The sequence below is a fragment of the Aptenodytes patagonicus genome, chromosome 2 (genome assembly GCF_965638725.1).
Source record: "Aptenodytes patagonicus chromosome 2, bAptPat1.pri.cur, whole genome shotgun sequence".
Classification (NCBI taxonomy): Eukaryota; Metazoa; Chordata; class Aves; order Sphenisciformes; family Spheniscidae; genus Aptenodytes; species Aptenodytes patagonicus.
Window position 1 is genome coordinate 159,924,645 of NC_134950.1, and position 26,113 is coordinate 159,950,757.

The 26,113-nt window shown below is 42.7% G+C and overlaps 1 protein-coding gene across 1 annotated transcript in view; it reads left to right on the forward strand.

Moving 5' to 3' along the window:
* Positions 1-26,113, forward strand: part of ADARB2 (adenosine deaminase RNA specific B2 (inactive)) — a 327,269-nt gene that overhangs the window by 260,702 nt on the left and 40,454 nt on the right. The window contains exons 5-6 of the mRNA XM_076331882.1: positions 15,892-16,060; positions 23,025-23,176. Coding sequence (XP_076187997.1) covers positions 15,892-16,060; positions 23,025-23,176 — 321 coding nt within the window. The remainder of the gene's footprint in view (positions 1-15,891; positions 16,061-23,024; positions 23,177-26,113) is intronic.

Here is a 26,113-nt window from a genome sequence, read left to right on the forward strand (position 1 = left end):
CTTTAGGATCTGGAATACTAGATGAGTCTTCCATTTTTTAAGTGCTGCACAGACACAGTGCTGTACAAACACAAAACATGGTATATAAGTCCTATAGACCACAGGAGACATAGTACCAAGAAAAATAAAAGGGAGAGTGCAATTGACTTTGGGATGTGAAAGACGCACACAAGACCCAGCATAGCAGCTGCCGTGCCATTATGGCATAGATGAGTGCCATAGTTCTTGACTGTGGCACTCATCAGATGTAAACAAAGAGCTGTAATTTATTTAGAGGATCTCTTTCCAAGCAGGAGGACCACAAGGAAGAATGTTTAAATTTGCCTTTTATAAGAAGCTGAGTTACAGGAGCCAAGAATTGTTGCTTTAACCACTTTTCAAGGGGAGACTGTAGCCAGCTCAGTGTCCCTGTTCAGTTTTCAATGTGTGTTTTCCCTGTGAGAATTTCGTCTCATTCCTACCTTGCCAGGGTACAACCCCTGCATCCTTTAGCACAGGCCTAGACTGCTTTAAAAAGCGTGATGGAGCCAATGCAGCCTCATTGCTATATGACCAAAGAAGCAGTCGTATGAAGGACAGTTTAAAACCCCACACCATATGGGAAGAGAAGTCACCCAGAGGAATCATAACTTCCAAAATTGTGGCTGCTGAGTGCATGCAGTGCTAGGAGAGGGAAGGGGTATGTCCAGCCCCATGCTAGCCTTGCTGAGCAGTTGGGGCTGTCTGTGTCTCTTCTTTGGGGAAGGGGTGAAAGTGTCCTCCCGCTGGGTTTTTTTATGAGTCCTGTGCCCTTAGTGGGATTTTACACATTTGTATTTCATATTTCTTCTTAGTCAGCATTAAGACAAAGTATAATTTTACTTATGTTCACAAACCATTTCCCTCAAGGCTTCTTTTTTAATTCTGAATTCCCTTTTATGAATTCCTTCAATCTGTCAGCCATCCAATTTGTCAATATCTCACTGGTTTTGCGGAGCCTAGAAAAGAAATTCACAGATATGAAGTGATTCACAGGAGAGGCAAAGCTAGAAACAGCCTTACATTGGTACATTTTCCAGGAAGATTTTAGTTCCTTCCAGCACAAGAATGTCTGCCAACCATGGCAAGACAAATCATTTGCCATTTGTGTCATTATTTTCTCTACTAAAGTTGTAGATTTGTGCTCTGTTCCCCACTGTCATTCCCAGAGGTAGCAAGGATCTTGACACACTCTGTTCAAAGATGGCACAGACAGGTTTTCCACATCAAACACAAATAAGTACCAATTTCCTGTGTTTTTAACATAGAATTTGGCAGAAAACACTTAGATCTCTGTAAACAATTTACTAATGACATCAACAAAAACAAATCTGGTAATGTCTTGTTGCATTTAGTACCGTACACAACTATAACAGACAAAAATTAATTTGTTTTTACCTTCGTTTCAATTTAATGTCATCCCGACTAGAAACAGATTTATCTGCAGTTTTCAGACAAAGCTGGTAAAAAGCAAAATGTGATTCTGTGATAACTGCTGTTAAGATAATACAAAATCTCTACAGACAAAACAGAAGTGTACTAGATTGGTTTTCTTTTCCTGAACTCTAACATTTTTTCTGCAAGTTCAGTTTCCCAGGGAAACCAAAGAGACTTACATTTGGGCACTGTAATTGACTTATGCTGTAGCACCCAGGGCAAATTCCAAAGTAAGAGAAAGAAAAAAATGTAGAAAATTATGTTATTGACTGACTGTGAATGTTCTGCAGTAATAAATTGCTAGTCAGAAAAGCAGGAAGTCCAATGTATTTAGATATGCTTTGCTCTGAATTGTGATGAAAAGTTAAAATCTCGATGCATTTTTGTGAAAGCCAGTTTTCAAAACATTTTATTAGTAGACATCAAGATAACCTTGAAAAAATTTGTCTAGGTAGGAGCAAATTATCACACTGGATACCAGCTGATGTGATGTTATCTGATGTAATATAATAATTGAATATAATAATAATTCAAACACTAACATAACAGATCCTGAACTAAACGTTTTAAAAGATGGAAAGGTTGAAGTAAATTATTTAACAGTTCTCCAGTTATAATGTATTTGAAATCTGCCAGTCCTCTAACACATTCTAATTTTGTTGAAACACATTCAGAGAAGATTTTTCTATCAAAAATTGTTTGATTGACTCTAGGAAAAATTGTTTAACAAGTAAGACATTGCATTCAAATATTCCATGTAAAGCAAGCCATATTCCCACAGAATATCTTCAAGTAGCACAATAAGTATACCTGCTATTGTAGCATAGCATTAATATGGGGAACTAAGTTTTATTGCATACCGACTATCCCCAGTAGTTCTCCTGTCTTCTCTGAAGGTATGATGGGTCCATATATGGTAAATTAAGAACATTAGTTCACCTGTGGAAAAGACAGTCTGGATAACATTGTGTCAAACACAAACCATCACCTCAGAACACGCATATCCAGGCATGTGATGGATGGAGTTAACTTTCTTCATCGTCTTTTGCATTTGTGGCTAAAACACGGTTGATAACATCAATGTTTTGGCTATTGCTGGAGAGTGCTTGCAAAGAGTCAAGACTCTCGCTCTCTCCCATCCCCATATTCCCAGCAAGTAGGCTGAGGGTGGGCAAGAGGCTGGGAGGGAACACAGGCAGGACAGCTGTCCCCAGCTGATGATGGGGATATTCCATACCATATGACATTGTGCTCAGCAGTAAAAGCTCGGGGAAAGAAGGAGAAGGGGGAGACATTTGGGTTTATGGCATTTGTCTTGCCAAGCAACTGTGAATTCGCGGTGAAGACCGTGAGTCTTCTTGCGTTCCTTCTGTTTTCTCCCAGTCTCACAGGAGAGGGAGCAAGGAGGCTGGGTGGGTGTTTGGCTGTTGGCCAGGATCAAGCAATATTTCATTTCAGGGTGTGCAACAACAATAGCTGGACATAATATTTCTTGCTGTCACAGATTAAGGTAACCTACCAGCTCCGTCCCTTCCTATGTGACTGTCTCTCAGGTGCAGTTGGGACATCTTATTTTCACCCACTGGTCTGCTGTACCTTTTTATTGAGAAGCTTGCAGGGATAAATAATTTTATTTTTTATTATTATTATCATTATTATTATTATTATTATTATGCCAGTTGATACAGTTGGGAAAAAACAAGGGCAAGCAAACTAATATTTTCTAACACAGGCCAACAAATGCAAAACCACAGCACTGTCACGTACCTCTGTGACAGTGACATCACGGAGTCAGAGATTATTGGATGACAGGAGGCTGAGGAGCTGCTGATGAGAAGCAGCTCTTGCAGGGCTCAGCGAAGAACATGGTCCCACCACGGGTCACCAGGCAGGGCAGCCAGCTCTACCGGCACACGGGTCATTGAGGAGAGAGCGCGGACAGTGCTGCTTATGACCTGGAGCTGGGAGATAGGAAGCCCCAGCCTGGGTCAGCGTGGAGTGGGAGGTGGCGGTGTGAGCTGCACACCAAGTGCTGCGATCTAAAGGCAGGCAGCATTCGCACTGTTTATTTACACCACGGACAGAGTTTGCCTTTGCCAGCCCTGAACAGATATGGGCATACGTTTGTGCTCTACCTGAAATCATTGGATACAGTAAAGTACTCCTGTCACTCAGTGCAGAGATGATCTATTATTGCTGAGGTTCTCTTTGCAAAAAAAACCCGCCCATAATCGTTACGGACAAAATAAGACTGCTATTTAAACACTATTTTCCCATTTGTGTTTGACAAATCTTAGCAGTTTAAATACTGATAGGAACTTTTTGTCATGATTTTTGTTAAGAATGAAGCATTAAGAAAGTTTAGTCCTTTTCACAGGAGCGTAGCATTCATAGAAAAAGGTTATGAGTTGATTTCTCACTTCAATTTTCTCCCTTTTTCTATCTTTTGGTTTTTTAGGCTGACAACCATTTTGATGTTAAAAGCAAATTAGGAGGTCTTCTCAGTTATCTTGTATGAAATAAAGATGAACTGGATCAAAGAGCCCTAAATAGCAATTTTATGCTGTGATAAAAGATGGGAAATTATAATCCGTACCTCATGGAACAGATCTTAATAATTGCTAAGTGGAATAACAGAAAAAAGTAAAGTTGACAATACGTCTCCATGGATCTTTACAGTCATATTACGACTCATAAAGCCCGATGTCTAAGAACAATGTTGATGGCCAATTGATTTCTGATCCTTAGTTTAAATAGCAAAGTTGTAAAGTAGTAATATACGGTAGAAAATTCAGGCCCTATGTAGAGTATCAATCTGCTCTATCCCAGGTGGGATTCAAGTAGCCAAACGAGTTAGAGGAACTGTGAATAATTTACAGATTAGTGTCCAGGGCAGATCCCTTCAAGAAGAGACTCATAGGAGTCTCGGGTTCCATTTGCATAGTTAGATGGATGTTAAAAGCCTGGTCCCAGTGAGACTCGGGGTTTCAATGAGGCTTAGGTTCCCAAGATGGAAATTGGGTGCCCAAACTGCTGACATGCTTTAAAAAATCTCATGAGGTCTCTTCACCTTCTGTTGCCTGATGCTCTTCAGGATGTGGCAGAAAGTCATTTGACATTCTTGGAAACATTATCCACTTCTTACATGTGCCCAGGTTGACACATCACCACCAGATGACAGGTTTTCTCAAAATATTTTAAAATAGGTAAATAGATATTTAGTTAGAAACCATATAATGCACTCTTTCTGAGAAATCTGTTTTCCTCTGGTTATTAACCTTAAACCAATAATCTTCAGATTCTCTCTAAATAATTTTGAACTCCATAAGAGCATCTCTTTTCTACAGCTGCACGTCTATTCCTGGATATTGTAATGTGGACTTATAATGGGCAGACTAGGATCCCTGCAGCCCAACAGATTTAAGTTTCCAAATTCCCACTCAAAGGATGTCTGAGGTTTTGCAGTTAAAACTGTGGCTGCACCAGGTTCATCACTTCTTTTAAAATATGGGCTTAGGCATGCCACTGCAAGCACTCCCCCTCCAATGCTGGGGGTTTCTTCATCTCTTCTGTTAAATCAGTGCTAACGAACAGAAAATAGTTCAAGATAACATTACTTAGAAACAGAAAATATGAGATGGGACACAGCCCTGTAGTCTGCTGTACTTGTACAGAGCGGGGAAAAACAGATTCAAGGTCATCTGTCCAGGCCTGACTATATATTTTACACTAAACAGAAATTAGATAAAATGCATGCACTAGCTGGGAGCAATTACAGAACCAGGGCTTCACTTTTTGGAGGTGAGCACCCCAACCAGCACATCGCACAGCCCCTCATTGCTGTTATTGGCTAACCTAACTCTGTCCTCCTAGCTGTTTGGTAGCACAGGTTCAGCAAGAACAGGGGAAAACACCCCTTTCATATCAGCAATTTTAGGCACTCCCATGGGAGAATGACCCGGCCTGGGAAGGGAATTGAGCCCCCATTTTCCACCAGCTGCCCAAGCTGTAGGCGTCTCCAGCTCTTCTTACTGGTGCCTTCTGGGCAGCTCCAGCAGCAAACGTCTTCTTCCCCACTATGCCAGCTGGTTGTTCTGGTTTCCATTTCAGAGCAGCTAGCTCTTCTCAGACACTGAGCCTTTTATCCCAGACCATTTACTGTCTCTGGACTTAGTTTTTGGTTCTTACTGTTTAAACAATATTTCTGACTGAAATAGTAACTGACACCTCTCAAAACCTGGATGCAGGCGAGGCCCTGGCTTTGTGTCACATATAATTGCATTGGCCACAAGGATGGATATAATAATTAACGTAAAACATGGAAATGAAAAATAGGCACTCCTGTTTCCATCCCTAAGTGTGTGAAGCAAGGAGCTGGAAGGTTCAGACTTTCATTCTGCTCTGTGATAAGCCAAAGTGGAAATTGTCCCAATCTTAATACAAACAGGGCATCTCATCCCAAAAACAGAAGTTTCTTGGGTGAATAAAGGCTTAGTGACATCAACCATTGCTTTTGCTTCACTGACCTAGTATAGCGCATAGGAAGACTTTTTAAATGCAAGTACACTTAAGAAAAAAGAAATAAGTTCCTCCTGTACTTATCTGCCAAAATCCACATTCAGGATTTCATCCTTTCTCACTGCAATTAAGGATCTCACTAGCATATAAGACTGTCAATTTACTTAATGCTCAGGTATCAGTGGCATAGCATTTATTAGAGAAAGAAACACCTGCACTCAGGACCTGTGTCGTGGTTTAACCCCAGCCGGCAACTAAGCACCTCACAGCTGCTCGCTCACTCCTCCCTCAGCGGGATGGCAGGAAGGGAATTGGAAGGGTAAAAATGAGAAAACTCGTGGGTTGAGATAAGAATAGTTCAATAATTGAAATAATAATAATAAATAATAATAATATTGTAATGAAAAGGAAAATAACAAAGAGAGAGAAATAAAACCCAAGAAAGACAAGTGATGCAAATGAACACAATTGCTCACCACCAACCGATGCCCAGCCAGTCCCTGGGCAGTGGCTCCCCTGCCAACTTTCCCCCTAGTTTTATTGCTGAGCATGACGTCATATGGTGTGGAATATCCCTTGGGTCAGTTTGGGTCAGCTGTCCCGGCTGTGTCCCCTCCCAACCTCTTGTGCACCCCCAGCCTGCTCGCTGGTGGGGTGGGGTGAGGAGCAGAAAAGGCCTTGACTCTGTGTCAGCACTGCTCAGCAGTAACGAAAACATCCCTGTATTATCAACACTGTTTTCAGCACAAATCCAAAACACAGCCGCATACTAGCTACTATGAAGAAAATTAACTCTACCCCAGCCAAAACCAGCACAACCTGGCAAGGAAAGTGCAGTTTAGTCCTGTTTTAAAATTAGTAATTATCTGGAAGCCCCTGTACAGCTCTGTTCCCGAGGAGAAAAACAGTGTTCAAACTCACATGAAAGGAAAGGACCCTCAAATAACATTGATCCTGCCACTATCAATTCAAGTTAAAAAAAAAAATCCTTGTGGATTTGGTATGGGGATGAAGCATGCAGGGGCCTGGGCTGACTGTCCCATCTCCCCCTCCAGATTTCCAAAGCATACATTAAGGAAGGGAAGGGAAGGGAAGGGAAGGGAAGGGAAGGGAAGGGAAGGGAAGGGAAGGGAAGGGAAGGGAAGGGAAGGGAAGGGAAGGGAAGGGAAGGGAAGGGAAGGGAAGGGAAGGGAAGGGAAGGCAAAGGGCACTGGTGCTTGCAAGCACAGTACCATCTCCTTCCACACCCCTCAGAAGCAAAGCTGATGGGATTTCATCCTTTCCGTCCGCTAAGGGGAGGAGAGAAATGGACCATAGAAATTAGAACTGAGAAAGACCACTAGGTCATCCAATCCATTTCCCTGCAAGCGCAAGATTGTTCCCTGTGGTGCGTTCCTGAGTGCTTTTTCCGGTCTAGATTTAAATTAATCAATTAGCAATGGGGCTTTCAACACTACCTTGGGAGACCATTCTAGTCTAACAGATCTCGTTGTTAATAATTCTCACCAGTTATTCAGCCTGACTTTTATTTTCTGTGATTTCATCCCAGGTCCTCAGTTACACTGCCCTAAGTTGCCCATTTAGTACCCACCTGTCTCCTTGGGGTTTGCACCCTTCAGGTACTCAGAGGCACTTATACCACTTTCATAGGTGCCTCTTAACAAAGGTTTACATATTTAATTTTTGTACTCTTTCCTGCTGGGTCACTCTCCTCTGCAGCCCTCAACAGTTTCTCCCCTGTTTTCTGATTCACCTCCACTTTGGCAACATCCTCTCCATTCTTTTCTGGGCTGGGAAATTCTCCCTGTGAATGAGACTTACTGGAAAGACCTGCATAGGAACATCTTGCAAAATGGATTAGTGCAAGAGTCCTTTTTCAGGCATCCAATGATGTGATTGAGCTGTTCAAAACTGCCTTGTGTTGGAAAGGGATTTTTCTTCCAGAGGAACTGAATTTGGAATTTGTTCACAAAGAAACACCCCATGGTATTGGGGGAAGTTTACTGTGCCTGGCTGTGAAAGGAGAGCCACAGCCACTCTCAGACAATACCCTGCACAGAGGGATCAGAGATCAGGGTAGAGAGGACTGCACCTCTGCCCCTGCTCGTTCACTGACGAAGATGAAGAGCACTGCAGAGAATAGCCTTCCCCAGGCAGCGCAGTCAGAGGCAGGATTACCCAACACATTAATAAAGGAAGAAAATACGAGGCTTTCAGAGGCTCCCTCTACACCCTCTCTTTCTACAGAAATACAATATATTCATTTTCACATAACTCACAGTTTGACGTCAGGAAAAGAAATCCCTGCGCAACTCCAACATTACGTTCCATTTATACCCCTAAATATCTTTAACCTCACTGCTCGCAACTTCTTTATTCCTAATATTTGCTAGCTATGTATTTGCCCTCTGTTCAGACTTCTACTATTACATTTCATAAGCCCTTAACATGCTTCTTCCTTCCCAGTTTTTTGGTCAGCCGCTTCTTCACATCAGCTGCTCCCATCCACCTCAGGGCTGCTCCTCGGGACACCCAATTGCGAGCTATGGGATACAGCCAAGGTGCTCACTGAAGTCCCAGGCTCCTGTTTGTCACTAAAATGATCACAATCACCACCACTGGTACAGCAGAAAATGGAGGGGAAAAAAATGAGCTGCAGCAGAGTCTTTATGGCTGGCAGATAAATGCATACTGTTAATAGCTATATGCACACTGTTAATCATGCCTGCTGTACACAGGCAATTATTCTCTTATGGCTACGTATTAATTTTTTTTGGAGTCGCAAGTGTGGTTTTGATCTCCGTGCAGAGCTGGAGACAGCAGAGCTCCCTGTGTCAGGAGTGCATATTCTACATTGAAACTGAAGGGCAGGGTACACCATGCCACAAACACCAGTCCCTCGATCCTCAGCTCCCTCCTCACACATGCATCTTGATTTCACTCCTCTTGAAACCTCAGAAAAGAGTGGGTTGTAGATGCATCACCAAGTTATGGGGCAAATAGAGGGAGCCCAGGCTGACGGACCTGGGTAAACGGATCCCTCACTTCTAACCATAGACCTACCCCTGCGCAAGCATTAACAAACAGGGACAACTGTTTCAACTCCTTTTCAGAGAAACATGTCCTTTTCCAGCTTTTTTTTCAAGGAGGAGATGGGGAGAAGAGCTATTTGCCTCTTTTGCAGAAGTATTTTGCGTGGGACATTGCCCACGCCCAGGGCGGCGAGCACAGCCCGCAGCCTGGCGGTGCAGTCCCCCACAGGGCTCTGCACCAGCTCGGGGACCTGCCTTGGGGCAGTGGGGCACAGGACTGTGCCCACAGCATGTCCCCACAGGCAGCTTTTCCAGCATCACTGCCCTTTCATGTCTTGACCGCCTCTTATTACAAAATTAAAGCCATTCTAAGGATGTGGTAGAGCTGCCAGGGAAGAAGATAACAGAAAATAATGTAGGACTTGTCAGTGCTATGTAGCATCAAGACATTTTCCTTTCCCTAAACAAACCTGAAATGGAAACCTGAACTTATTCAGCTATGAGTAGAGGGTATCAAAAAAAAAAAAAAACAAAAAACAAAAAAACCACCTCCTCTGTGATCAGAGCTCTATTAAGCTGCCTTGAAAATTATTCCAAATACACTTTTTTGCAGATAACAATAGGCAATGCTTTTGACTGATTTGTTAAAAAAGGTAAAGAAAGAGCATAAAATTATTGCTTATCAGAGAGAGAAGCAGCACCATTTGAAACAACATTAAATTGTACCCCCTGAATTATTCACAAAGGCTGATGTTACACTATCATTATTTCTGGCTTTCCTTTTTACCGCATAGGATTTTGTGTCAGTTGTCTCCAACCCAATAAAAGAGGTGGAGTTTTTTTAATTAATCAAACATGATTTTTCTGATTACTTTTTCTAATTTAAAATGAATATATTCCAAGCAGTGAGTTGTCTTCACAGTGTCATGTTGAAAAAGGAGATAGATTTCATTACCACTAGCAGGGTCTAAAACATGCAGCGAAATAGGTGCTTGCATACTGACTGGTGTTTCTCTACGTGTTGCGACAGCTGCTGAGAAGGCAAAGTGTGATCCCAGTTGTATGCTGGCATTAGCAGTTGCAAACTCCATCTCCATCCTGTTCAATGTGAATTAAGCCACTGAATTCCACAGAAGTTCTCCGATAGAGAGCCTGTGCGATTCAGATTTCGTGTCAGCAAACGCAGTTTTCTGATTGCACGTAACAGTCAACACCTCTTGCAATTACCTAGTGATTTTCCTTTTTTCAACACATAAATACGCAGGGCTATGAATTCTGTATTATGGAAGTTCTTAATCATAGCACACTAGAAGTGAGAGTAACTCTATTAAAGTCAGTAGAAACATTGTTTAAACTAGCCAAAACTCTCTGGTTTTATTGGTACAGCTGTGTCTCGAAGCAGATGGGTGTAGACAGTTTGCGTTTATGGACACGACTGACTTACTTACTTAAAAGCACAGCTCATAACTGTAGTCCATAAGATGTCAGCCAGTTCTCCATATCCAACTTATCTGCTGAGCAAACCTTCATATTTTTTCTTGCTTACTGTCTCTTCTGTCAGCATCTTTCTGAATCATTTCTATTGCAAGCTTTGTGGCTGCAGGACTGATGTTTTGGGAGATCATGTAGGGAAGACAGCACTGTTTGCTTTATGTGTGTAATAGCCCAGCCCGAGGCAATATGACCACCCATGAATATATTAGCTTTAATACAATTATCCCTAATTGTTGTGGGGAAAAAACTGAAAAAATTACCTCAAAAAGCTTAAACATCAGGAAAAAAACATCAGGCACTACATTTGCTCTGCTTGCCATCTTATGATTTGAGGAGTTTTGATTTGCACGTGGTATTTGGTTACTTACAATAAGAGAAATCTTCCCACAAGCAGCTGCCTGCAGTGTAGAAAGCTGTAGTTCTGCCTGCTGTCTACAGGTCTTCAGAGTTCATGAAGAGAAGCCGGTAATATTGAGGTGTAATTCAGACTATACAAAAGCAAATAACTAAAACAGGCCAGATGAATCACCTCCCAGGAAAGTTCCTCTCCATTGACTATAAAGAGAGGCTACAGCAATTAGCTCAGCTACAGACATCTAAACTCTAGTTATCCAGAATAGCTGAAATGAATCCCACCGCTGATGTCAGCAAACTGAAAATGGCTTATAATAAAACCCATTTTCTTTTCAACGGCTCAGCTATGACGTGAAAGTCTGGACTATCACTGACACACAAAAAATGAACATTAGCAGGGTCGAAGTCCCCCCTGCCTGGCTGTGAGAGAAGACCCTGCCGGCTGGACCCCGTGGCGGGGGGAGGCAGGCTTTCAGCAGAGCACGAGAAAGGCTGATTACCTCACCAGGTCATTAGACTGAATCTGTGATCAAAGACAGTGAGTCATTTATGGGTACATTTTTGTTCTATAATACAACTAATTAATTGGCAGAATTTTTGAAAATAAAACATGGCGAATCCCCTTCCCTCTCTCCCAGCTGTTCCCATCACGTCAAGACGGAGTTAGCCAGGACCCGGCCGGTATGCTGACACAGCTCCCCAATTTCCTTTCCCCTGCTCCATTTCCTTTTCAAATTGAAAACTATTAGGACTCTTTAGGCAAATAATAGAAACCTAATGCAGGTGCCTGTTATAAATCGTTCGCTAGTTACTTTTAACCTAATGTCTCCTCAAACATTACTTCACAGAAGACAGCGAGGGAAAGAAATGCCTCATGAACTCTGACAATCGGTGGGTCAGGAGTTAAGGTCATAATAATGTAGCCCATTTCTTCTTGCTTGTCAAATGACAAACACAGATAGACCCCTGGGTCTTTCATCTGAGATTGACTCCCCTCAGTAAAAACATGGGTCTTGCCAAGAGCAATCCTTATCTAGGATCATACCCTGCTGTACACCCCGAAGCAGGAAAGGTGGCATACAACTGATGGTGCCCGGTTAGTGCTAGTTTAGGATTTTGACACACCCAACGCTGTAGCTTTCCTAGGCACTACCTGATGATGTGCTCGGTCTAGATCTGCGACACTTCTGAGGTTAAATTAGTCAATGTTTAGGAGGCAGCTTGACATTCGTAAATAGAAATCACTTGAGAAATTTGAAGTATTCTGCAGGCAAAATAAAACAGGAAGTAAACATTAATGACAAGAGTTAGCAATGGCTGGGTTTTATGCAAAATATACAAATGTACAGAAGTGCCTATTAATTCTGAATCACTGCAGCAAGTATCTAGGCTCAAGAGTTGGAAATGCTGCCTGAAATGCCAATGTGATCAGTCAATGTTAAAATTTGCCTTCATCAACTAGGCATCACGTGTCTTATTCTCAGAGATAAATTCCTCCTATGTTCACTGGAAATAATATCAAGCATTTCACAGGGGATAAACCTCCAACTCTGTGTATGTACAAAACAAGGCATCCAAGAGGAGAATCTGTTAGCATATATGCTCCTGAACACATCGGGCAACTGTCAGGTTGTTGGAAGTATTTCTTATCATGCTGGGTGCCCTCACATGCAGCGTTGAACGGTGCTGCGTTGGTCACAGATCACTTTCCCCATTTGGCTCCCCAGTGAGGTGTAAATATTTCACAGCTAATGCATAAGTCATGTACACCTGTGTTTCTGAGTGCCATAGTAGTGAGACATAACTCTTGGGTATTTCTGAGCATAGAGGAACATGGATTATTTTCTGCCATTGCAAATGCAAAATACATGGAGACTTTTAATGTTTAACACTCAGACCAGTTCTGCAAATTCTTGGAAACCATTGCCTCCAGCCCTGGGCAACATCTAAGTGATGTTCTGCAAACACGTACAGCTTGCCAGGACTGGCAGACACCCCAGGCTGTGACCACACGTGACTACCTACTGGGGCCCCATATCACTGAAAGCCAACATATGGAGTTAATTCACCCAAAAATTAACATCCCAAGCACACTTGCTATTACTGTACGGGTGGACATTGTGATAGCAAACATCATCAGAGGCATTCGTACTATTGCTGCATCAATAGGTGTTGGGTGCCTTTGTGTTTAATTTCTTAAGAAATCCAGACCTCAGAGAAAATCCTGGGTGCATTCATAATCTTACACTCATGTTAGAAAAGAGAAAGAGTTAAGCTTATTTATGGATAAAATTATTGAAATAATAAAAGGCATCACACCACGCACTGGACTGATTGGGAGGAGTGAGTTAAGGTATAGCACCTGGAGAGGATGGCTTCCCCAGGTGGTTTGCTCTGTATTGGCAGAGCCTAGTGCTTTGACCAAGAGGTGAAGGGGGAGACAGGGAGGCACATTAGGGGTATGCTAATGTAAGGAGAAGGAAGCAGTTGGTCTCACTGCCCTGAGAAGGAGTATTGACGGAGGTCCTCAGGTGCAGGATGGCAGATGGAGAAGCTCATGCATTTCTGAATGAGGGAGTTGCCTCTTGCTGGTGTACTTCTGCTGTGCTGAGGAAAATAAAACTCTGTGTACATTGGAAAATAAATAACATAGAACCAAAAAATAGCTGGTTCTTATCATGAACCTTCCAGCCAAGGAAAATACTATATACTGTTCAGGAAAGTACACGCTACTTCCTGAGATGCTGAGTGGGATTCAAACACCTCTGTTGCAGGCAGCGCCTCATGAAATGTTTGGTGTTAGTCCATGTGAAGGATACAGTTAGCTAGATGGCCATGTGTCTGATCTAAGAGACCTATTATTTTTCTCATGAAAGCAGTGACCCTAAAGCAAAGTGACATGAAAGCAATTCTAATGTACAGAGTATAAATACCTTTCTTTGAAGGGAAGGAGCCATTTGTCCACCTCAACTTTTTATCTAGTAATAAAGCTGGAATAAACACAAACATTTTGTAATTGCATTTCTCCACTGCATTCTCCCACGTGCTCTCATCTTCACCTCTCAGCTTTTCTAGATTGCCAGCTCTTTTTTTTTTTTTTTTTAATACTCCCAAGCACTCTGTTAGAGCCACATTTCTAGTAACAAATAGAGATTAAACTTCTGGCACAGGCATACAGTGATGTGTATGTCACTAGTGATGTCACTAGTACCTAGAACAACTTCTGTCTGAGACTGTTATAACTGGGGGTCAGGTGTGATTAACTGAATTTTTCACAATTATACCTCTCCTACAAATGTCACAATGCTGCAATGCCACAATACTACTAAACCTTTTGAGCTACTGATGTAGCTATCATTTTGATATAGGCATGAGATAACTTTGGTATCATTTGCTATTATATACATTAAGCATGGCAACAGTGCTGTAGCATGTCATCCACCACTAGTGGATGTGTGGAGATTATGAAGTATTATTGGTCCTATTTACAAACTAGGACATCACTGACAGCACCAGCCCTTTATGTTTAAAATATACTTTCCTTCTCCATTCAGCTGTTTTCTCATATCACACCAATGGATCTTACGAGGGAACATGGCCCCAAGCATGGTGCTTCCAACTCAGAAAATCTCTGCAATTTCTTGTTTTTTCTACGACTCAATAAGCTTCATCATAAGAAAAAAATAATATTGCTGACTCTATAAAATAATTCCTAAAGCTTTTCTACAGCTAAAGTAACATCATAGAAACAGCATCACCATGGCCCATGGTGAGATTGTTTCCATTCCCCCTACGGGTACTTGCAGCCTCAGGCCTGTCTTAGTCAATGACTCATCAGACTTTGAGGGCTTGATTCGGTTGCTTAAACATAGGCATCCATTTCCACTGAGTCACCTTATGGATGTCCATGTGAGACATGTGAGGAGGGCACAGCACCCCCTGGACACCCCCACCTTCCTGGAGCAACAACCAGAGGTTAGGCAGGGCACCGAGGGCATCTCAGGTGACACTACATGGGCACAACCATGCCAACACCAGCAGTCTGACTTGCTATACTGTACATGTGTTTGCCTACACACAGTCATGTACAACTGTCAAACACAGTCTAACACTCTTAGGCTACTTCATCACATCTAGAGGAAGCACCTGTCAGCCAGAAAAGTCCTTTTTCCTAAGAGTTGTTCCCCTGTTCTTTGGTATTCAGAGAGATGTGTCCTGAAATGTGCTGTTCAATAGGTGATTTCAGTTTGGGCTCAGTTCATTCTTAACTGTTCTTTGAAATTGTCCACAGGGCTGAATGAGCTACATTTTAGAGCGAAACCCTGTTGAAGTCTGTAAGCATTTTGCCACTGACTCCAAGGAAATCAGGCTTTAATCCTAGAAAGTGTCTATCTGGACCAAGAAAGGCATGTCTTTCAGTTGCCATCACCATTATCTGGAGAGGCAATGGAGGAACAAAGCTGCTCTCAGTGATGAATGCTCCATCCCTGGGACCACAGTGGAAAAGGCACCAATGTAGCTGCTCTTGGAGAAACAAAAAGGAAACAGGACTGAAAGTCAGATCTGTTTGTTCTCTGAGATTTTTAAAGAGCAGCTCCAGAAGTGTTATTTGCATTTTATTTAGTACTTATAGTGCAACAGCAATGAAACCTAACATTACAGGGAGTGTGTGTTCCCACCAGAAAATGTCTTCAACAGCTCATAAAAACCTGGCTATTTATCAGCACTGCAGGAGATCTTTATTACCTCCCTACAGCATGTGCTCTCCTATGATGCAGTTATTGATTTAACAAGTAAAATTCGTGGCAAGCTTTTATCTTGGAATTAGCAGCAAGACTGAAATAGAGCTCTTATTATTCTAATAACACAGAGATGTGAGATACCTGCATATTCCAAAGGCCATATCATCACTTTTACAAGCATCACATTAGGACTGTCTGGGCTGCCACATCAAAGCGTGGGCTGTGAGATCTTTAATAATTATGATATCGTACTCACCCCCGGCAATTTCACAACCCTTTTGTTTTTCTTCCTACAGGTTTGGACATCAGGCAAGCTCAGGTTATTGTGCTGTCATCGGGTACCAAATGTATAAATGGGGAATACATTAATGACCAAGGGCTTGCAGTCAACGACTGCCATGCAGAAATCGTGGCAAGAAGGGCATTTGTTCACTTCCTCTACTCACAGCTGGAGCTACACTTAAGGTAACTGAATTCTGTTGATGCTTAGGGAATGTTATATGGCCTTCAGTAGAACAGATCCATCCTCCGAGCATTTGAACTATTTGTTTCTTTATGTTGTTGTTTTTGAGCCTTTGGCTGATGAAGGACCAATACACTGCACAGAAAAAATTGAGAGAGTTAGATAGTCTACAGTGTTGGGTCATGAGCTCCTTTACTTCAGCTGATTTTCTTTCAGTAGCTATTAGATATGACTCATAAAGTTGGGTTTATGAAGCCTGATGATTTTGTACAAATCTTTACGTGCAGGCTTATTAGCATCATTCATTGGCCAGGGACTGAAAGGGGGTCATTTTGCTCACTGCAGACATTTTTCTGTCTTCCTTGCTGCTGCTGAAATATCTCTAGGAAGTGATTTATTGATCATTAATGCCTTCATTGACTCACTAGACAACCAATGAGTGTTAACAGTACAGTAAACTTTGTGCCAAAGTGCAAGATGCTATCACTCACTCCTTCTTTATGATGTTTTAAAATGTTATAGCGTGTAGAGTCATTACAGAGAAATTATTGTTTCCGTCTTCAGCCAAACCCACCTTGTTACCATTTAAATAGTTAATGGGTCATACACTGCCTGGAAGCTGGTAACAAGTAGGGTACCGCAGAGGTCTATCCTGAGACCTCGCTAATCATGACTATCGACAATCTGGAAAAGGCTATGTAGTGCTTGCTTATAAGCTTTGCAGAGGACACCAAATTGTGGGGAGGACCAGTCAATATGCTTGAGGGCTGGACTGCCATCCAGACAGGCTGGAGGACTGGGCCAGCAGGAACTTTGACAGAAAACTCAACAAGGACAAACAGAAAGTCCCACGCTGAGGAGGAAAGAATGACCTGCAGCAACACAGTCTGTAGCCTTATTGGCTGGGGAGAAGCTCTGCTGAAAAGGCACAAAGTTTGTAGGCAAACAGCAAGCTGAATGTGACACAGTAGTGTGCCTGGCAGCAAAGAGGGTCAACAGGATCCCGGGCTGTATGAAGAGTCAGTCAAGGGATGTGATCATCCCCCACTACTCAGCACTCATTGACCACATCTACAATACCATGTGCAGTTTTGGGTCCCCCAATACAGGAAGGACATCACCAGAAGCAGGTTCAGCAGAGGCCACCTGGATGCTCAGGGGCCAGAGCACTTGGCCTGTGCGGAGGGGCTGAGGGAGCTGGGCCTGGTCAGCCTGGAGGTGGGATGGCGGACCCAGAAGAGCATATGTCAACAATACAATGGATCTGGCATCTTTACCAAGGTGAAGAAGATGACAGACAACAGGCTCACACTGAAACAAGAGAAGCTCAGTCTGAATATTAGGACACACTGTCCCCATGGAAATAGGCAAGTAGTGGAACAGGTCACCCAGCAGGCTTGTACAGTCTCCCTCCTGTCTTGGAGGTTTTCGAAATCTGAGTGGATAAAACACTGAGCAACCTGGCAAACGGCTCTGAGTGGGAGGTTGTGCTAGAGACCTGAGGTCTTTTCCAGCCTGAATTATCCTATGATCCTATGAAAGCTGAGCAGAAGTGAAGCTGAGGAGGCATTTATTATATGGAAGGAAGCAAGGAATGAAGCAAGGAAAGAAAACAAACAAAACCCCCCTTATCTATAGATCATTCTTCTGCCCTCCATCCTTGCTTGCATTTTCACATAACTTCATCTGAAGGCCATTAACTTCAGTGCAAAAACTCCCTTTGACTTCAGAAGGTTTTGCATCAGGTCACAGACACAAGGATTAACCTGAGCAGGATTGTGTGTTCTTGTGAGCACCTATGATACTGTTGCACCAAAGCAGCGGTAATAGGAATAATGGTTATTTTCACTTCAGGCTGGGGTTGAAGGCAAGAGAGTATATTGAGTAGATGAGCTTGACTAACAAAGGGGGACAAGAGCCTTGAATGGTTTAATCAAAAACAATATTCTCTCTATTTCAATCTGAATTGCTTTCAAGTTTATATTAAATGATTATGTTTTCAGCAGTGTAGCAGCCTTAGTACTTGCTTTGTGCTACGGTCTCTTGGGAAACAAGTGCTACCAATGTATCTTAAACTATTGTATTGATCCACCTCCCTAACATGTTCAGTCATATTATTATTTTATTTGGATCAATGTTAACAGTCTTTTGTTAAGAGAATCCTCAGTGCAGCACAAGCTCTGTTCGCAATAACTTCAAATCACTCTGTGTTCAGCCAAGAGCAGACACCATTTCTTCCCTGACCAGCACACACGATAAAAATCTCAACCAAAATTGTCAAGGCTAAGCACCTTTGCAAGACAGAGCTGGAGATATTGTCAAATCAGATTTTGCTTTCTTATAGTCCATGCGGAAGCAAACCTGTGTGTTGTAATATATTCTTCAATTCTAGTATTTATTGCTACACTCAGTTTTATGCCATTGTTGGGAGCTTTGTCATATGGCAAGCAAATGGGGGTGCTCAAAATGAAATGACAAACACATTTTGTGCACATTGCAGTCAGATTTACCCTTTTTCTCTAGAAAAAGAGAGACAACTCTCACTGGCAGAGAAATCGCATGGTGCTACCACATAGGTAAAAGGACACATTTTTTAGGACAGACATGTTAACTCAGCTCCACTGGGACTCCCTGCACACCAGCTCCTCAGGCTTGGGGGAAACACAAACATGGTTTCTACATTGTTATGCATTTGCATTAGCCTAGCACAAATTAAAGTTCTCTCCCAGATCAGGAATCTGTTGTACAAAGTCGTATATGAACCGAGACCAAAAAGATGATTCCCTAACCCAAAAAAAGAATGAAAGCATAGTTCTTGCCTCAAAGAGCTTAAACTTTCCATTCCTCCCTATGGAACAGGCAAGTTTGTTCTGTGGAGAGTATTCCCTATTTTCCACGTATCTTCCTCCCACCAAGTCTACCTGCTCAAATTGATCTCTGCAGCTGGATTTCAAACTTCAGGAACTTCTAGCACAAGAATTTTTTTTCTATATAATGCTGTCCTTGAAAAGGAACCACTTTTCCAGAATTTACAACTACTGCCATTGACCTCAGTGAAAGCAAAACATGTACTTGCCTGAGTGTAGCATGAAGGCTTCAGAGAGCAGGGACAAGCAGGCTGGAGAAAGCAAGGGCCAGGATAGATAATTAATGGCCAGGAGAGATGGATGCACTGAGTTGACACGTTACTTGAGATGTCTAAAAGCCAGTCAAGTGTGAACTAGATCCCCAAAGCTCCTTTTATCACCAGTGGATGGGCATCTCTGGAGTGGGACTCAGCAGACCTATTCAAGTATCTATTGTGTCTGAGATGAATTGCCATGTACTGGGGCAAATTTTTTCCATTTCTATAAAGAGAGCATAGGGTGACTGCTTCAGATATTTAAACTGTAGAACAATCTCAACCATAAGCCAAAGTTGCAGCAATATGTAAATTACATTTTTTTTCCTTCTCTTCATATTGCTAAATGTTAGAGGTGTGACTTTCCTGACTTTTCTTGGGAAAGAGAGTTCCAGAACGGGAACTTTATCCTCTCTAAGAAGCAAGAGTGACAAATACTTCAAAAGGAAACTTTCTTTCAACAATTCATTGTCTAGAGCTTGAGTTAAATAAAAGCTAAAAGCACAACTAAAAGCTGGCAGCTTCTAACCAGTCTGATTAAAAGCCTTAGCCCTCCCAGATTTCATTTTTATGACAACCATAATCCTCCAGTTCTCAAGACTTTCACGAAAAAGATGAAAAGACAAAAATTTTCTGATGTACAAAAGAAGGACAAGAAAGACCTTTTGAGAAGCTTTTTCTAAAAATCACCATCAAAAAGTACACAAATACGATAGTCTGATTCTCTTGCAATGATGGCAGCAAAATTCACATTGATTTCAGTGGCATTATTTATACCAACTGGCCAATAGGGAAGAAAAGAAAATCCAACTCTTCTTTTTTAAAGAAAAATAAAACTAATAGCCTATTCTTAAAACAAATCAGCACCATAGCAGTCTTGCTGCTGTAGTGGCCCTGCAGGTGCCGGAGGGATGATTTTACAAGAAGCTAAGTTCTTCCAGCGAGTCAGAGGTAAACCACTGCTTATTTTATACATAAAAACCAAGGAATAGTCTTCATCCAGCCCAGTTAAGTTTTTTTCCAGGAAAACCAGCTGCTTGTTATACATTTACAATTTCTTACTTTTGTCCCACTAGCCTCTCAATGGACACAGCTCCTTCCATTTTAAGCCTCCTGTTAGTTTCTCTAGGATGCCATGCTGTAGCATATAGTACTAGAAACTTCCCGTACATACATTTACATGATAAAAACAGCTCCTCTGCTTCTCTTTTAGAGAGTAAGGCCTTGTTTCAGCAAAACACTTTGCATATATGAAATCATAAGTACGTGCTTAAATCTTCTTGAAGTCAGCTCAAGACATATGCATGTGTTATGCTAAATAATGAACTTAAGCACAAGATTAGAATTTAGCATATTCTTAAATGTTCCTCTTGAATCAGTCTCAAATCCTAACTCTCCCACAGAAATTCATAACAGGCAAAGGTCTAGGGACAAATTCTGCCCTTTTAGCCAGAATTGGCTCTCTGCCAGCATGTGGAAATGACTCTAATAATGAATGACATTTGTGGGCTCACTGTGGGCTTCTCTCTTCATTGCTTTGTACAGGTGTGTATGGCTGTGCAAAGTGGCATTGCAAAGGCCTGCTACTGCAAACTCATTCTCCCCATCACAGCTCAAAATGACTATCCCAGAGGGAAGGCAGAAGTGTACAGGTTGCTGGGGGAGAAGTGACTTTGCAGAAATGCATCTCATGCTCCACTTGGCCCAGTTTTACAAGGTACCTGCATCCCCCTGAGGTTTGAAATTCCCTAAGACAAGACTTTCTGCAAAGTCACCGTAGATGATATTGCATCCCAAACTCTTTTATAACAATATTCTCAGAGTTTTGTTATTATACCTATTCAACCACTATGCAGGGATGAATCTCATGTTTGAGTTCAGCCCCCAGAAAACCATCCCAAAGGCAGGTCAGGACCATATGTGATACGGAGGATCTCAGCCTCCTGGAGGAAGAGTCAAGCTGCCTTGCCCTCCATCCCTGCCATCTATTTTTAGAGCAGCTGTCTATCACCCAACCCATCAGCCACACTGGTTCCAGACCCTTCTTGGTACTCAGGGAGAGGGAAGAGAGCAAGGTTAATCAGTGAAAAACAATAACCAGTAAAAACAGGATGGGTGCTGATTACTGTGAACTGAAATCCAGCCCAAAGAATGACTGCTACAACCCTACATAGCAACTGTAGTACTACAAGCTGCCCCCCACTTTGGTGAGGTCTAACATAATAATAGCAGGCATTAGGACTGCACAGCTTTGTAGTCTCCCAGCTGATTTTGCAGTGAATTATTTAAAACTAACTGCAATTGCTCTAAAGTCCAAGCAGCAGGACTTACAGGTATTTTATTATTTCAGAGGCTTGTATCAGGGTGATAATATAATTAGTGCAGTTGGGAAATTCCACCACAGCCAGCAGAAAATGAAGGAGTTGCATGTGGCAGCCCCGGCTCGGCAGCCAGTGTGGCTCCCTGTCCCTGACAGGCGAGCTAATGTGCCTGTAAATTCCTCCTGACAGCAAACGCAATCCCGGCATCAAAAAATGACAAAACACCCAAACCATGGAAGAGTGACAGCCAAACAGCTTCAATAGCACAGAGGCTGCACCGGGAGAAAACAGGCAGAGGCAGCTTGGATTAAAGCCAAGGACTTGCTCCGAGGCTGAGTAGAAAGCACCCTTGTTTACACTAACAGGAGACAGAGAAACCAGCAGAAATCGCCTTGGTTAATGGGCTGTCCTATAGTGAATTAAACAGGTAGGATTCTGGCTTATTAAGAGCCTCCTAGGAAAATTATTACCTGCAGGTGCCGTTCTGTTCAGAGATATTCCTGCAAAAAGACCCTTGAGTTTTTGAGGGAAGGACCAGGGCTTCAGAGGGAAAGGAGTCTCATCATAATTTCACTAATCACATTTTCACTTTCAAAATTATAACCATGACCATCACCCAAATGTACGTATTAGAGGCAGCTGTCTGTCAGAGAAATCACCCATGTCTTCCCAAATGTAAATCATCTGAGGAACCACACGGCAGCATAGCCTTAATGCGAGCTATTGCTGCAAACTGCAGGACTGGGAGGGTTTGGCCTCCCGGGCAGCTGTCGCTAATGGAATATGTGCGCTGTGTCCCCATCTAGCTGCTGAACCACTGCAAAGATAAAAGCTTCATCTTAATAAGTATCTTTTTCAACTCAGCTGAGAAAAGCCCGCACAAGTTTTGTCCTCACTTTTCAGGATGACTTCTGATTTCCAAAAATGCCAAGTGACCAAGAAGATGTTGCTGGCTTAGATGGAGCACTCGTAGGTGGCTCTGGTTGAATGGGGAAGAAAAGCAACACCTGGGGAGCAGGGAGGGTTGGCAGGGGTCGTAAAATCTGGGTGCTTCATTAGAGGCCCTTTTCAGTGGAGCATATAAACACGCATCTCAGTTGCAGTGATGTTAATGGGATTTAAACACGTGCCTAAGCACTGTCATGAGCAGAGCTGATTTGTTCACATAAGAGCCTAAGAGAACTTTTCCTTTCTTCATGCACCAGAACCTCTTTAAAATCAATGTGTTTATGCATCCGTGCACAGAAGGAAGGAGATTTACCCTTCAAAAATCCACACTTTTATTATTAGAATATATTCTAGGTAAGCAAGCCAAAAACACTTTGACAGTTTTGACCCTCTTCACACATTTCTTCACTTGGAGAAGCTTATTGTTTTTCTCTTGTTGTCACCAGGCGAAATATATGATGCCAGGTGCTAATAAAAACAAACAAACAGAGGGAGAAAAACAGAGAGAGAGAGAGAGCAGAAAATTTTCTGATTTGGCATGTAACAAATGACCTGGAACCTCTTTTGTGATCATAGCAAACGGCGAGAAGACTGGGAGCGATCAATCTTCGTGCGATTAAAAGAGGGAGGCTACAGGCTGCGGGAGAACATCCTGTTCCATCTGTACGTGAGCACTTCACCCTGCGGAGACGCGCGCCTCAACTCCCCCTACGAAATCACAAACGACTGTAAGAAAAAAAATATCTTCCCTCTCCTTTTTCCCCTTTGCATGGTTTTTTCCTTTTTTTTTTTTTTTTTTTAAGATCAGCCCTTCTTTCTTCGTTTGCTTGCAGAAAATGTGTTTCACTCAAGAGCAGAAACACTGCAAGCTGTGTGGCGGGTGTGTGTCTGTGCGACCAGTGCTTGGTCCCGCATACTGGGGGAAGGTGTGCAGGGAAAATCACAGCTGGGCAAGGCAGTGGGAGACTGCTCTGCGTGCCTGAGGCTCAGTGGCTATGCTAGGGAATACATCCCCAACAGCCTAGCAGGAAATGCAACCCTAACAGTAAATAAATGCCTTGGGAAGGTTCCTCACGATCTAAGAGATACTTGGAGCCACGGCCATGGGCTGGACCAGAGGATCAGGTCTCCAACTGGGGATGCATGGACTTTTCTCAAGGTTTAGGCAGTACATATGGGTTGAAGGGCGGCATTTACACCAAACCTGAGCTGTCCAGGCTGCAGTGGCTGGAGTCTGAGGTAGAGCAATGATATGATACAATACAATACGATACAATATGATATGGTACCCATCCAGAGGGACCTGGACAAGCTGGAGAAGTGGGCCCGTGTGAACCTCATGAGGTTCAACAAGGCCAAGTGCAAGGCCCTGCACCTGGGTCAGGGCAAGCCCCGGTATCAATACAGGCTGGGGGATGAAGGGATTGAGAGCAGCCCTGCCGAGAAGGACTTGGGGGTACTGGTGGATGAAAAGCTGGACATGAGCCAGCACTGTGCGCTCGCAGCCCAGAAGGCCAGCCGTATCCTGGGCTGCATCAAAAGCAGCGTGGCCAGCAGGTCGAGGGAGGTGATTCTGCCCCTCTACTCTGCTCTGGGGAGACCCCACCTGGAGTACTGTGTCCAGCTCTGGAGCCCTCAGCATAAGAAAGACACGGACCTGTTGGAGCGGGTCCAGAGGAGGGTCACAAAAATGATCAGGGGGATGGAACACCTCTCCTCTGAAGAAAGGCTGAGAGAGTTGGGGTTGTTCAGCCTGGAGAAGAGAAGGCTTTGGGGAGACCTTATTGCAGCCTATCAGTACTTCAAGGGGGCTTATAAAAAAGATGGGGGCAGACTTTTTAGCAGGGCCTGTTGCAACAGGACAAGGGGGAATGGCTTTAAACTAACGGGGGGTAGATTTAGACTAGATCTAAGGAAGAAATTTTTTACGCTGAGGGTAGTGAAACACTGAACAGGTTTCCCAGAGAGGTGGTGGATGCCCCATCCCTGGAAACATTCAAGGTCAGGTTGGATGGGGCTCTGAGCAATGGCCCCAACAAGGGACAGGGGACTTGAGAGGTCTGTGGCTTGTTATCACACATGTCCGTCACTCCATGATCCAATGCACAATGTGCAAGGTGCACTCTTATCTCTGCCCTTGGGTATTGCTTCTCATACATGCATTTTACAGTGCTGTAATACCCATAGAGCTGGCTGCTAAACGTACATATAATGAGAAATAGTCCTTGCCCTGACTACCTTGAATGTGAAGCAAGCAAGACAGAAGAATGGATAGAGGAGGAAGCATAGACACAGGAATGTAAAATTAATCATCCAAGGTCACACAATGACCTAACTTCCTCACAGGCAAATCCATCAGACGGTAGTTTCACTCCTGGTTCTTATTTGTACAAGTTATTTATTAACGATTAGGTATTATTCTCCCCAGACTGGAATCTTTTTGTCATGTGTGAAACAGCAGCTCACTGGGGCGAGAAAGCAGAATGCACCTATTCAGGACGGAAATACACTTCCTCACCTGACATGATTTCTACATTCTGTCAGCAGGGTTTATAAAATGAAGAAAAGCAAGTAAATGTTTAAAAAGCAAACAGCAAATTGACAAATTCCTGATGAGGTAATAAAATGAGGAGACATAGCATCATCTTAAAAACAAAATTAAAAATAAAAAAGGAAGTGCCGATGAATATCAAAAATGAATAGTGATTTTGGCCTCCCACTTTATGTGTGTATCAAGAGATATCTAAAAAGTCTTTATATTTGGTTAAAGGCCCTCATGTTTTCCAGAAGGCAGCCTTCCCGGGGCACCCCTTACTTGACATCAGAATTGGAAGCACCAAAATCTGTAATTTTTAAAATGTGGTCCGTTCTCAAGAACAACCAAAGACTATCCAGGATGGATTCTGCTCTTTTATGCCTGAGGAAGCGGGTGCTTTGGGCAGCTGACAGCCAGCGCTGCTTATTGATATGCAGCTGAACCCAGCCCTAGAGGTGAACCATACTTGGCTCATGGATTGCTTCAAAAAGCACATAAATCTGCCAGCTAATGAGGGAATGCTTCTTCAGATAACAGTACATACAGGAAGCTGTGTTTAAAAATACATAATCACGCAACACCGACACTGATACAATAAACTTGTAGGTGGTCACAAAAATACTTTTCATATCAGTTGTTACACCAATTATTCTCCCAATGCAGAAGCTGAGGCAGAAAGGACTGTGTGGCTTACCCAAGGTTACACAGTGATTCCATAGCAGGACATAAATGGGCACTACATCTGGTCTGTATTTCAGTCTTTTAAGGAGATCCCTCTACCTTTGTCCTGTGCTCTTAAAATAATTTAGCACTGTATAAAAAACCATGTTGCCAAAAGCTGTCCTTCAGTGAGATAAGCATTTCCTTTTAGCTCACATTATCCCAGAGACATCTGGGAAGATAAGTATTTTATAATGTTTATCATTCAGATCTTCTCTTTTCTTTTTTTTTTTACTAAAGAAATAACCTTTCTTTCATCCAGTAATGACAAGAAACTCCAGATGAATGCTGTTTCATTTCTTAAACAACAAAGAAGCCTCTCCTAGAGCTAGCACAAGCCATCAAACGTTACTGATTATTCTCTAAAGATGCATTAACATTTAAAAACGGTGTCTCGCCGTGTGGTTTC